This window comes from Pogoniulus pusillus, chromosome 6 (assembly GCF_015220805.1).
Source record: "Pogoniulus pusillus isolate bPogPus1 chromosome 6, bPogPus1.pri, whole genome shotgun sequence".
In the NCBI taxonomy this organism is placed as follows: domain Eukaryota; kingdom Metazoa; phylum Chordata; class Aves; order Piciformes; family Lybiidae; genus Pogoniulus; species Pogoniulus pusillus.
Genome location: NC_087269.1, coordinates 23,748,984 through 23,762,217, shown reverse-complemented (window position 1 = coordinate 23,762,217; position 13,234 = coordinate 23,748,984). Strand labels below are relative to the sequence as shown.

The 13,234-nt window shown below is 49.3% G+C and overlaps 1 protein-coding gene across 1 annotated transcript; it reads left to right on the top strand.

Moving 5' to 3' along the window:
• Positions 1-3,704: 3,704 nt before the first annotated feature.
• Positions 3,705-11,986, top strand: LOC135176413 (lipase member K-like). The gene is made up of 8 exons (XM_064145565.1): positions 3,705-3,785; positions 4,323-4,488; positions 6,308-6,506; positions 6,736-6,845; positions 7,609-7,745; positions 10,233-10,304; positions 11,312-11,377; positions 11,766-11,986. The coding sequence occupies exons 1-8, from the start codon at positions 3,705-3,707 to the stop codon at positions 11,979-11,981; spliced, it is 1,047 nt and encodes a 348-aa protein (XP_064001635.1). The 3' UTR covers positions 11,982-11,986.
• Positions 11,987-13,234: the final 1,248 nt, after the last annotated feature.

Sequence of the window (13,234 nt, the reverse complement as noted above, 5' to 3'; positions counted from 1 at the left end):
CACAGAAACATTCCCAAGTGAACCAAGATAGGAAGGGTGTTTCCCTGCAGAGCAGACTCCAGCCCTCAGGTAAATTGCAGGTTGGCAGGGGCAGAAGCAGAGGGAGTGGCGGCCATGACACTCCCAAGCACGTGGAGTAGAAGGACAAAGTGTGGTGGGCAAGTATGGCATGCTTGGGCAGTGGGGAACTCTTGCTTGGTGGACACCAGGAAGAAAGGCACCCACACTCTCACACTCCAGCTACTCTTCTGCAGCCTCTGGACCTCAACAGGTAATCCTTCCTTCTTGGCTGCCTCTCTCTTTGCACAGGCTACCACAAGGGGTAGCCCTAGAAACACCAGGAGAGAGCTATAAGTAGTGGCAGAGTCCCGCAGATGGGATGCCAAAGTGTCCCCAGGAGTCCTGAGCTGGCAGAAAAGTCCTTTCCTGCTGGCAGGAGCAGTGGTGGGGGTGCTCAGGCATCAGGCCCATGTTGCTGGTGGAAGAAGTTCCACTGTGCTGCACCTCTTGGAGGTCACTGGGAGCTTACAAGGTCTGCCCAACCTGAGAGACTCTTTGTCAAAGGAGTATTTTGGCAGGTTGGCTGTTGAGAGGAAGGGATCATGCCAGGCAAGACTCTCCCCCCAAATGTGCACACTGTTTTCATGTCGTGATGCCACAAAAATGTCTTCTGCCTCACCTTGCTTTGCTGAAAGGCTTAACAGTAAGGAAACCTGAGGCTCCTGGGGCAGGGCAGCTATGAAAGAACTATTCTGAGTGTGTGTGGCTGCCAGCCCTGCTGTGCCTCCCACCTCTGTCCCTTTGCTCCAGAGACCACCCTGGGAATGCTCCCTCAGTTGCTTTCACCCAGGGAAAGAGAGTCCTGCTGCACAGCAAGTGTTCAACTTGGCCTCACAGTATGGCCTGAGGTGGGCACACTGGAGGTGGGTAACAGAGGTGAGGTGTCACAATCCTCTGGTGGCAGTCAGGGCTCTGCTGCGCCAAGACACAGCCACCCTGACCTCATGATGGCAATACCCCACTATGAGCAGGAGGGCAGCAAGGGATGTCCCACGGTCTTCTCCCCCAGAGAAGTAGTGCCTTGAATCGTCGTCTATGTACCTGCTCCAGGGACAGCAGAGGGTGCAGTTGGCTTTCTCCCCAGCTGCAAAACCACCCCATGCAACATGGGAAGCCAGTTCCTCCAGCAGAGGAGAGAGAAGACCATGGAAGCTAGCCATGAAACAACAAAAAACTTCTTGGGTCTCTATTTTTAACCCCAGGAAGAGTTTTTACAGGGAAGAAACGAGGTGGATGCGCAATACTTCAGTGCTGTCATCCAGCCTGCTTTATACAGGAACACACATTCAGTGGGGTTTTGGTGGGGCACTGTTGTGGAGGCAGGGAATTAATATGGCCGAGTCAGGAATATATATAAAAATAGTATTATTTTATTTTCCTGAAACCTGTCCCAAAACTATATACAGAAATTAATTTAGTTTTAATTATCAGATTCAGTTTGAGAAGATCCTACAAGGGTACTATAGATAAATTTGACTATTTTAGAAGTAAGCAGACAGAAAAGGCTAAGGTACTAAACGTAGCATTCCCACTATTAATCAGGCTGAGCCAAAAGTTTACTCACAGGTGAGTTAGGCTGCCCGAGAGAAAGGCCGGTCCAGATCCTTGTCAGCTCGCTCCCTGTCAAAAGACATCCCAGGCTCATTAGGACTATCAAGCTTACATAAAGGGGGTACTTATGGTGGGAAGCCCTCCAAAGCAAGGAACGGTCCTGTCCCTCCGAGCTTGTCCTTCGGAGTGCCAGGGGACTCTTTCTGCAGGAACTATCCAGATGGGGGAGAACTCTAAGGTGGGAACTACCTCAATATTTATACTTTTCCTAGACAAAGAGTCGATTTACCACTTCCTAGGTGCAAAGACCACAACCAATCACCAGCCCAATTCCAGCCTGGGCATCTGCACGGGGTGCCCCTTGTACCAGCAGGGCCCTTTGCTCCCCCTCCTTCATGCCTGTAGGCCCGGGGGGGTGGGGGGAGGAACAGGCTTTTCATGCCTTTCCTCTCCCATTTCAAACCACGAAGGGAGAGGAATTTTGGGGTATACAAGACTCTGGGACAGGCACCTCGCTGGAAGCACCAGCCAATTGGACTGTTGAAGCTGAGGCAGTATTTCTGCTGCAAATTTACTGCCTCCAACAAATAAAATGATAGTAAGATGATTTCTGGCAGGAACATAGCCCAGAAAAATCCTTCCCAGGAAGGACAGTGGGTCTCCTGGGCTTGCAAGATCAACTCAAGCATGGTTTCAGGGTATCCTCCAGCCATAAGCAGAGCCTAACCAAACCATATAAAGAGCAAATGCTCCGTGGTCCTACAGTCAGTGATAGATTGGGTTCAGTTACTGGCTCAGCCACATCATCTGTTCTTCAGTAACCATGGTGGGTTGTCCCTGGCTGGGTGTCAGGTGCCCACCAAAGCCATTCCACCACCTCCCTGCTGTCCTGGTTTGAGATCACTCAGCACTTACCATCATGGACAAAACAGATTCAAGTTAGGGGAAATAAATTTAATTCATTATTCATCAAATCAGACAAGATAATGAGAATTAACCCTAAATCTTCAAAGATCCCTTTCCCAATCATCCCTTCTCCCTGAGCTCCCTTTCACTCCTGAAGTTTCTACCTCCTCCCCTCCAGCAGCACAGGGAGACAGGGAATGGAGGTTGCAGACAGTTCATCACCCATTGTCTCTTCCACACCTTCCTCCTCAGGAGGAGTACTCTTCACATTCTTACCCTGCTCCAGCATGGGGTTCCTTCCCATGGGAGAGGGATCCATCATTCCACAGGCTGCTTCACAAACTGCTGTATTGTGGGTTCCTTCTAGAGGCCTCAGTTTGCAGGATCAGAGTGCTGCAGCAACGGCTCTCTCTGGGGTCATAAGTCCTGCCAGCAAACCTGCTCCAGCATGGGCTCCTCTCTCTCCATGGGTCCATGGGGCCTATGGAGAGCTCCTGGGGAGCTTATTCCTGCATAGGCTTCCCAGAGCATCTTTCAGGCTTCCATCTTCTCTGGTGTCAGGTCCTCCACAGGCTGCAGGTAGATATCTACCCTACTGTGGACCACCATGAACAGCAGGTGGATATCTGTTCCATCATGGACCTCCATGGGCTGCAAGGAGACAGGCTGCTTCACTGTGGTCTTCATCACAGGCTGCCAGGGCCTGGAGCATCTCCTCCCCCTCCTTCTTCACCAACCTTGGTGGCTACAGAGCTGTTTCTCTCGTGTCTTCTCATTCCTCTTTCCAGCTGCAGTCCTCAGGCTTTTTTACCCTTTTCTTAATCAGGTTATCCCAGAGGCGCTACCACTGTCACTGATGCCTTGGCCAGAGTTGGGTCTATCTTGGATCCAATTGGCATTGGCTCTGTCAGAAGGGAAGCTTCTAGCAGCTTTTCAAAGAAGCCACCCCTGCAACCGCACTGCTACCCAAACCTTGCCAGGAAACCCACATCACCTCCTAGAAGTTCAGACTGGCCTAGGAGGTATGGCTCTAGGCACAGGTGTGCATGATTTCACCTGTTTTGTGGCCAGCTTGATGTCCCAACAGAAGCACAGTGCATGCCACGTGAAGCCTGTGCCACCCTTAGCTTGGATAGTCAGTTCCACCAGCATCTCATCATCTTGACCGTGTTTTTCAGAACACCACGATGTGGCTGGTCCAAACAGCTGTTTATTTAATGCACATCAGTGATATGTCTGAAGCCAACCCTGAGGTGTCCATGGATGTTGTAAGTCCTGACTTGTCTCCTTTCTTTTCTTGCTTTGACATGCAAGCTACCTGTGCTGCCATAGCCTGAGCAGCAACCAGTCTCTGTGGCTGTATCTTCATCAGGGTTTTATTAGAGCTTTATTCTCTCTGTGCTGCAGAAGTGGAGATTTATGGCAGACATTTATGATGGAGTTCAATCCAAGTCAACAGGTGTGGTCAACAGACTTGGAGCTTTGTGATCATTGCTGCCCTGCACTTCATAAACACTGATTGCAACGTGAGAAACAACACTGGGTCTCCCTTGATCAGACCTGCTTAGGGAGACAGAGAAACTCACACCTGCTGAAAACTGTAGCTGCAGTCATGACATAACCGCAACACTGGAGGAAGGGACATTGGGAAGTTCCTACTCCACCCTCCTGTTGACAGCAGGAGTCTCCACCACCAGCTCAGGATGGGCACTGCTGGCTTTATCCAGCTGGTCTCTGACATCTTCCAGGACAAGGACCTTCACTTCTCTGGGAACCTGTCCCACTCTATCCTTCTCTTCCCACAGGGTGAAATTGTCCACTACCATGGGTACCCTTATGAAGAGCATGAAGTGCTGACAGATGATGGCTATTACCTCACCATGCAGAGGATTCCTCATGGCAGAGACAACCCAGGAAAAATAAGCACCTCCCACACAGCAGAAGCACAGGGCTCCAGCATGTTCTGTCCCTGTAAGTGCCCTGTTCAGGGTCCCTAAGAACCTTGTTGGGCTGCAATAGCCTTGGGAGCAGAAGCAATGCAGGTAGCCACCACACTGACCTTATTGTTATGCCAAATAATGATTCAAAGAGGAAGGAAAATTAGGGACAATGAATGGGACAGAAGTGTCTCATCCCAGGTTCTACTCCAGCTCAAAGCCAGCCAGTGGAGCAGCAAAAGGCCATTTGTCAGAAGGAATCATAGAATCATAGATTGGTCTAGGTTGGAAGTGACCTCCAAAGGTCATCCAGTCCAACCTCCTCCACACCCAGCAGAGACATCCTCCACAAAAGCAGGTTGCCCACAGCCCTGTCCAGCCTTACCTTGAATATCTTCAGGGATGGGGCCACAACCACCTCCCTGGGCAACCTGTTGCAGTGTTCCAGCACCCTCATGGCAAAGAATTTGTTCCTCACAACCAATCTCAATCTGCTCTGTGATAGTTTGAAGCCATTGCCCTCATCCTGTCCCTGCAGGCCTTTGAAAACAGTCCCTCTGTAGCCTTCTTGTAGCCCCCTTCAGGCAGGTCACTGCCAGGTCTCCTTGGAGCCTTCACTTCTCAACCCTGCCTCCTTCAGCCGTTCTGCAGCTTGTCCAGGTCCCTCTGGATGCCAGCCTGTCCCTCTGGCATATTGACAGCACCACTCAGCTTGGTGTCAGCTGTTGAAGGGTCCCACATGGCCAGCCCAATGCCATGCCATCATTTCAGCCTCTTGCTGTTCTTCGCTTGAAGTGCTGCTTAAGAGCAGAGAGGGTGATGCCTCCTTCTTGGCAACCTGTTGCTCTCCTGGGAAGCAGGAGCACAGGTGATCTGTAAAAAGACAGATTTCCATTCAATGTAATTTGTCCTCAGCTGTTAGGTATGGAAATGGAAGTCTTCTAATGAAGGTCTAAAAGCCAATATAAAGCAGGGGAGATAGAAAAAAAATAAAAGATGGAAGGTCAGTTTTATTGCTACTTTTTCATGATGCAGAATCACAGAATGTTAGGGGTTGAAAGAGACCTCCAAAGACTATCCAGTCCAACCCCTCTGCCACAGCAGGATTACCCAGGGCAGGACACAGACGAACACATCCAGGTGGGTCTGGAATGTCTCCAGAGAAGGAGGCCACCCTACCTATGAATTCATAACCTTGCAATGAACCTGTTGGACCTACTTTGAGCAGGGGACTGGAGCAGAGACCTCCAGAAGTCCTTTCCCAACTTAACCTTTCTATAACTTCTCTTCCACTATGCCTCCAGCACTTTAGGCTTCCTGGTGCTTTGTAAAGCAGCTCTAAAGCTTGTCTGGTGGAGCCAAGCAGGTGGAGGAGATGCACTTGACTACTCCAACACCTGTGTGCTTGCAATGGGGCATGATGGTACCACACCATGGTACTTAAAATCTGATGAGTTTCTAGCATCTCCTGGGCAAGCTCACAGCACCTCACCTGAGCCAAACAAAAGGCAGTGTGAGGAGGGTGGTCTTCATCCAAAGGGTATGGTCAGTGTCTAAACAGACATGAGGCTTGTTTTCTTTCTTCCTGGGAATGTAAGATGTCAGATTGGAAGGGACATCAAGAATCATCTGGTCCAACATGGTCTACTGAGCTCTCTTCAGTGTGGGGTCCAACCTCATTTTTCTGCTTTGCTGTATCATTTTTTTCTGCCCTAGTATGACCAAGAACACCTCTCCAGAGAGGACAAAGACAACCACTTCCATGCACTGGAGTCACCCAGTGGGTTGCTTCCCAATAAATACCTGGATGTGAGTATCCAAATTTGAGAAAATTATCCTCTTTTTTTCTTTAGCCCCGAGGTCGGTAGTGCTCTTGCAGCATGGCCTGGTGCTGGAAGGAAGCAACTGGGTTACCAACTTACCCAATGGCAGTCTGGGCTTCATCCTCGCCGATGCTGGCTATGATGTCTGGATTGGAAACAGCAGGGGGAACAGCTGGTCACGGAAGCACAAGCAGCTGGAGTTCCACCACCAAGAGTACTCAGCTTACAGGTACTTGCACAACTGAAGGGTGGGCAGGCACCTAGCACCCTCAATAGTGTCTACAGGCTGGAGAAGCAGCACTGCTGACTGTCTGCCAGTGGGAATGAATGGGCACAAGACACCATAGACATGCCCATGGCTGTCAGAGTCCTCACTTGCTCCCCAGATAATCATGGCATCACTTGCCATGCCCTGCCCATCACTCTCAAGGTCAGCAGTGTACCCATCTCCATTGCAGCTTTCACGAGATGGCCATGTATGACCTTCCAGCAACAATCAACTATATTCTGAGGAAGACTGGACAGGAGCAATTACACTATGTGGCTTACTCTCAAGGCACCACCACAGGTACTTAGAAGGAGAGCCTGGACAGGGAGGGTAACATCTGGGCACATCCAAATGACAAAGGAAAAGGACAGGCTCCATTTGCTTTAAGACAAGGGGTTTGATCAGTGATGGCTTTCTGTGCATCCCACTGCTGCCAGAGCCCCAGAAAGGGGACGCAGGTCTCAAGGAGCAGTCAGGCTGGGAGTTGAAAAGTCTGTGAGGTCCTTGGCCAGGGTTGTGTGAGGACTTGAGCAGTCAGGTCTACTGGAAGGTGACCCTCATGGCAGGGAGGCTGTAACTATGCAATCTTTAAGGTCCTTTCCAACCCAAACCACGTTATGAAACTATGAAGCAGTCAATACATTGTTCAGGTCTGGAGCCCTCAACAAAGGGAGGATGTGGAGATGGTCCAGAGGAGGGCCACAAAAATGATCAGGGGGTTAGAGCAGCTCTGCCATGAGGACAGGCTGACGGAGCTGGGGGTGTTCAGCCTGCAGAAGAGAAGGCTCCAGAGAGACCTAATTAGCGATCTTCCAGAACCTGAAGGGGGCTACAAGAAGGCTGCAGAGGGACTGTTCCCAAAGGCCCACAGAGGGGGTTAGACTGGATTACCTTTGGAGGTCCTTTCCAACCCAGACCATTCTGTGATCTGTGTGTGACTCTCTGAAGTCAGCAACCTGCTAGAGCTACCTCTAAAGGTCCTTCTGATGGGCACACATAGCTGGGAGTCAACACTTCCTTCATCAATAAGAAGCCAGCATCTGCTTCCTCCTCCCTGATGCAGGTTTCATCGCCTTTTCATTCATTCCTGAGCTGGATCATAAAATCAAGATGTTTTTTGCCTTGGCTCCTATCACCATAAACTCAAATATAAAGTCACCCTTGATAAGGGTGTTTGACCATCCTGAAGGGCTGATTAAGGTATGTCCTTGCCACATGTTTGTCTAGTGCAAAGGGGAAGGTGGGAAGGGTAAGGCCTCATCACCTGGTACGTGCAGTTCTCATACCCCACTTCCATTTCCCTGCCCTCTGTGAGCCCTTTGCACCAGGCAGGTACTTTGTTGCCCATGCTACTGAGCCCCTGCAGGGCATTAAATAATTTTCCTGCCCAGTACTAATCAGAGAAGAGTTATTTCTATACATTGTTTTAGTGTCCATCCTCCTAGTAGAGACCTTTTCTATCTCCATCCCTGGAGATACTCAAGGTGAAGCTCAACAGGACTCTGGGCAATCTGAGCTAGTTGAGGATATTCCAGCTGACTGTGAAGAGGGTTGGAATGACCTTTAGATATCTCTTCCAACCCAGACCATCCTGTGATTCTATGAAGATCGGAGCTCTTCCAGGGCTGTGGTCAGTACTGAAAAGCAAAAGTTACAAAGCCCAGCAAAGCTGTGGCAAGGAAGATTGAAACATTCAGGGGTGGAGGCAGAAGAATGAGGACCGTACTGATCAATGCCTTGGACTTTCACAGCTCATTTTAGGACACACAGTGGTCTTTGATAAGGGTGAGATCTTGCAGCAAGTGATTTCCAGTCTGTGCAGCTATGCCATCTTTAAAAGCTTCTGCTCCTTGGTGCTTTACTTACCTGGTGGGTTCACCGACAGCTTAAATGTGGTAGGTACACACCAGTTTCACTTTTCATTCATCCAGCTTCTCATAGTTGTAAATATGCTGCCTTCACTGGCCTTTTGCATCTCTCATTGTATTGGCAAATTCTGCTGGTACCAGAAGGAAGCCCAGAGGGCACACAAGGTCACACATTCCCTGGGCTCCTTGTCTGCCAAAAAGGGACAATACCACAGGCAGGAGCACAGAAATTCACTCGGTGTTTGGGGGGCTCCAAGGGCTTCTCTTTCACTCAGTGATTTGTAAGAACAGAATGGGCTCTTACGGAACGTGGTGAGTAAGTCCAGGTTCTTCTGCCCTTCTACACTGCCCTGCTGAGGCCACATCTGGAATCTTGTGTCAGTTCTGCTCCCCTCAGGTCAAGAATGATCTCAGGGAACCACTTCACAGAGTCCAGCCCAGAGTCTCCAAGCTGCTGCAGGCAGTGGAACATCTCCTGCAAGGCCAGGCTGAGGAAGCTGGGGCTGGGAGCTGCCTTCATTACTGTGATAAAGATGTGCAGGGCAGTGTCAGGAAGACACAGCCAGGCTCTGCTCAGCGACTGCCAAGGACAGCACAAGGGGCACTGGGTGCCAACTGGAGTAGAGGAGGTGCCATGGGAACAGGAGGGAAAACTTTATCCCTGTGAGGATGCTGGAGGCCTGGAGCAGGCTGCCCAGAGAGGTTGTGGAGTCTCCTTCTCTGGAGACATTCAAAGTAAAATTCAAACCAGAGGCATGAGGGTGAAAGATATCCAGCCCAAACCCACTCTCACTGGAGCCAGAGCTATGGCTACAGTGTATTGCTTGACAACATGTCCAGGTGAGCTGGGTGGTCCCAGGGGTGTTCTCAGGGGGAAGCCAGCCAAGATATCAAAGTCCAGATCCTGCCACGAGCTGTAAGTAGAACAGGTGACAGATCCACATAGAGGACCAAGCAACAACAGGTTGATTATAGATGCATTCAAAGCTGGGCCACTGTTTCTCAGGGATAGTGTTGAAGTAATTTCTTAGCATTCTAATGAGAAAACACATTAGAGACAAGTTGTAGAGCTACGACGATGAGTTACACATCATTTTGCAAAAGGATCCTGACCCCAAATCATTATACTTTGGTTTGAAACCCACATAGACTCCAAGCATGACCCAGCACCCCATGGGGACTGGGCATGAACCTGATGGAGTGGGTCCAGGGAAGGGCCACAAAAATTATCAGGGAGTCTAAGCACAGGCTGAGGGAGCCAGGATTGTTCAGCCTGGAGAAGAGAAGACTCCAGGAAAACCTTAGAGCAGGCTTCCAATACCTAAAAAGGGGTACAAGAAGGCTGCAAGGATAGGACAAGGGGCAATGGCTTCAAATTAGGGCACAGCAGACTTTGGCTGGGTATGAGGAACCAGCTCTTTGCAATGAGGCTGCTGGAACACTGCAACAGGTTGCCCAGGGAGGTGGATGGGGCCCCATCCCTGAAGATATTCAAGGTAAGGCTGGACAGGGCTGTGGGCAACCTGCTTTTGTGGAGGACGTCTCTGCTGGGTGTGGAGGGGGTTGGACTGGATGACCTTTGGAGGTCACTTCCAACCTAGATCAATCTATGGTTCTATGATAGTTGCCTGGCTTACTGAGGGGAGCTCTGTAGCACCCTCCACATGTGGCTAAGCTGTGACTTCACAGAGCTAAGACATAGGAAGTGGCACAAATGGAAGCTCCAGCCAGCCTGTGTGAGTGGAAGTCTTGTGTGGCTTGCTTTCTCACAGGGTTTTCCTCCGGGCAGAGAATAAATGTCTCAAATGGTCTCTTGCAGAGCCGCATCGATGTCTACTTGTCCCACTACCCTGACACGACATCTCTAAAGAACATTTTGCACTGGCGCCAGGTAATCCTTTCTGCTGCAGACAGGGCCCAGGTTGTCTTCTCTCAGCTGCCAAGGACCTCTTCTCAATGCTTGTATATAATCCTCCACTACTCACCCTGCAGAGCTGTATTAGAGAGAAAGGGCAAAGTTGACAGGAAACAACAGTGCAGATGCAGTTCTTTTGGACATTATTTTCAACAGCCAAGAGTCTTTGGAGGTGGTGGCCAACAGAGAAGGAATCCAAAACTGCTACTAAACCAGCACAGAAGGTGGTAAAGCTGAGGGTCAGTAGAGAAAGCTGATTATACAACAATCAGTCGTCGAAAGCATGCACAGACTCAGGCCCTGTCCTTGCACACATTGACCGTTGGCTATGACCACAACATGACACGTACCACTCTTGGTGGCACAGTGTGGGTTTCTGAGGCCTCACCCTCTAGACATCTATGTTGTGCAGCTCATCAGCCTCCCAAGAGAGACAAATGAAAGACAATGCCAGGTGGCACCTAATTGCCACCTTCCAGTACCTGAAAAGGGCCTGCAAGAAGGCTGCAGAGAGACTGTTCCCAAAAGCCTGCAGGGACAGGATGAGGGGCAATGGGTCCAAACTAGAGAAGAGATTCAGATTGGATGTTAGGAACAATTTCTGAATGAGAACAGTGGTTGAGCACTGCAACAGGTTGCCCAGGCAGGTAGTTGAAGCCCCAGCCCTGGAGATATTCAAGGTGAGGCTGGACAGGGCTGTGGGCAGCCTGATCTAGTGGAGGATGTCCCTGCTGAGTGCAGTGGATTGGAGTGAATGAGGTTTGGAGGTCCCTTCCAACCCAAACCATTCTGTGATTCTACAATTCTACGATACTATGATTCTTTGATTCTATGACCTTTAAGGCTGTGCTGAGATCTTCCAAGGGATTGAGGTCTCCTCCCAAAACACAAGATCCCACATGAACAAATATCATCCTCAAGCCTTGTTGGCAGGATGGTTCTCTCCAATAATAATAATAACTATATCTCTCCTCATTTTCCAGCTCTATCAAACAGGAGAATTCAAATACTATGATTATGGCAGTGACAACATGCTTCATTACAACCAGGTAAGAGAAACCCATTCTTATTTCTCTGAGCTAGAGGAAGAAAGAAAATGGCAGTGAAAATATTGCAGTGTGTGAAGCTGGATTTGATGGGATTTATCTTTGTGTGGTGAAACAGATTTGTGCCTTTCTTACTGAAAAAAAAAAAACCCAAACCCAAATGAAAAGTCTTTGTTGTCATTCACTGAAGACTTTTGGACCTTCTGGTGGTAAGTGAAGAAGCCGAAGGTTCTGAGAGGCAAGCAGCCTCAATCTGTCATACATAGTCAGCATCTCTGGTGAGAGTTCCTGCACCGTCTCTCAGGATAGAGGAGAAAATAATGAGGAATACTTTGAATTTGCTCATGTCCTCCCAGGTTTCCTACTACAAGCCTCATTGTTTGTCTTCCAGACCACACCTCCCTTCTATGAGCTGGAAAAGATGAAAGCCCCACTTGCTGCATGGTATGGTGGCTGGGACTGGATTTCAGCCCCTGAAGATGTGGACACCACACTGCCTCGCATAACAAACCTGGCATACAAAAAGTGCATCCCAGAATTTGTCCACTTTGATTTCCTCTGGGGGTGCAAGCCTACCAACAAGTATACAAAGAAATGCTTGAACTGATGGAGAAGGGCACCTAGAGTCAATCCAGCAGTGGTCATCCTTGGTTTCTCCTTTGACTTCTGGGGCTTCTTTGGTTTGGGGGAGGGGGGGGAAAGTGGGGGGCAGGGCGGAAAGTGAAAAAAAATAAGAGTGGGTAGGGGGAAGAAGAGGTGGGGAAAGGTTCATTAAACTGCTCTCCTTGGTTTAGATTGATCTTACTCTGGCAAGTGAGGAAGACTATCCAATGACCAGGAAAGATTTGGGTTAAATCGGTTGAGGTCCTTGCAGAAGCTGGGCATGGCCCTTGGATGCTGAATCCCTCGAGTGAGTTTCCAACCACAAGCAGTTGCAGTGGAATCTGACTCCTGGTCACCATTGTGAGCCCTGGCTCCTACATCTGGATCCAGAACTGCAAACTGCTGGAGAGCAGCTCAGCTCCCTCCCTGGACACAAGCATTTCATGAGAGTAGGTGATCTCAGGTAGGACCACCTGGTGGGTCAATAGATTCATATCCTGCCAGTGTAGCTTTATCCATCTCAGGTGACTCTTCCAAGCCACGAATCCAAACTTTCTGATGTTCATCACTTTATACTGGGAAGGAGATAGAAGCCTTCTGCCTAGTGACAATGGAAAGAGCTCCCCATAAAACAGTCCATTTTACTAAGGTAGGGAACACTACTCTCAAATTCAGATTGATTCAGGAAAGGCCATCTTTTGCTTGTACATGAAAGGGGTTTCAATAAATTCTATCTAGAAACACCATTTTGCACCATTCTAAACAATATTCCCAAGGTACAGACCCAGCTGGGAAGGTCACTTCTTGCTGAGTCTCTGGAAATGCTTTTGTTGTTCTTACATGGGAGAGAAGTCTTGTGGAGAGGAGAGTGGGAGACAGTAATGAGACTAACTCTGTTTTCAAGCTTCTGGATAATATATTGATTAGGAAAGGAATTGTGAATTTGCCTGCTTGTGTACCTATGTTCTTATAATACACCTAGGAGTATGCAGGGCAAAGGATGCCCTGTGTCCACAAAAATACACCAATAATCACAGTAGAAGTAAAGTAAAGTAAGATAGAGCCCACTGGGCTCTGTGTGGTTGCACTGCCTTAAAACTTTGAGGGACTATCAACACAGACACCTTGCAGGTGAGGGAAAGATGTTTGTCCAACCTTGTCTTCTGCTCAGGGATAGCTTCTGATGTCTTGTAATGCTGGCAGATACCCTCCACCCAATGTGCAGCTGTGCCCTGCAGGTAGAACTGCAGAAGGCAA

Bases quoted from the DNA above. Each gene is read 5' to 3' on its own strand.
- LOC135176413 (XM_064145565.1), top strand. From the start codon at position 3,705: ATGTGGCTGGTCCAAACAGCTGTTTATTTAATGCACATCAGTGATATG. The intron at 4,489-6,307 runs GTAAGTGCCCTG...TTTTTTCTTTAG, and splicing joins CTCCAGCATGTTCTGTCCCT to CCCCGAGGTCGGTAGTGCTC. The intron at 6,846-7,608 runs GTACTTAGAAGG...TCCCTGATGCAG, and splicing joins CTCTCAAGGCACCACCACAG to GTTTCATCGCCTTTTCATTC.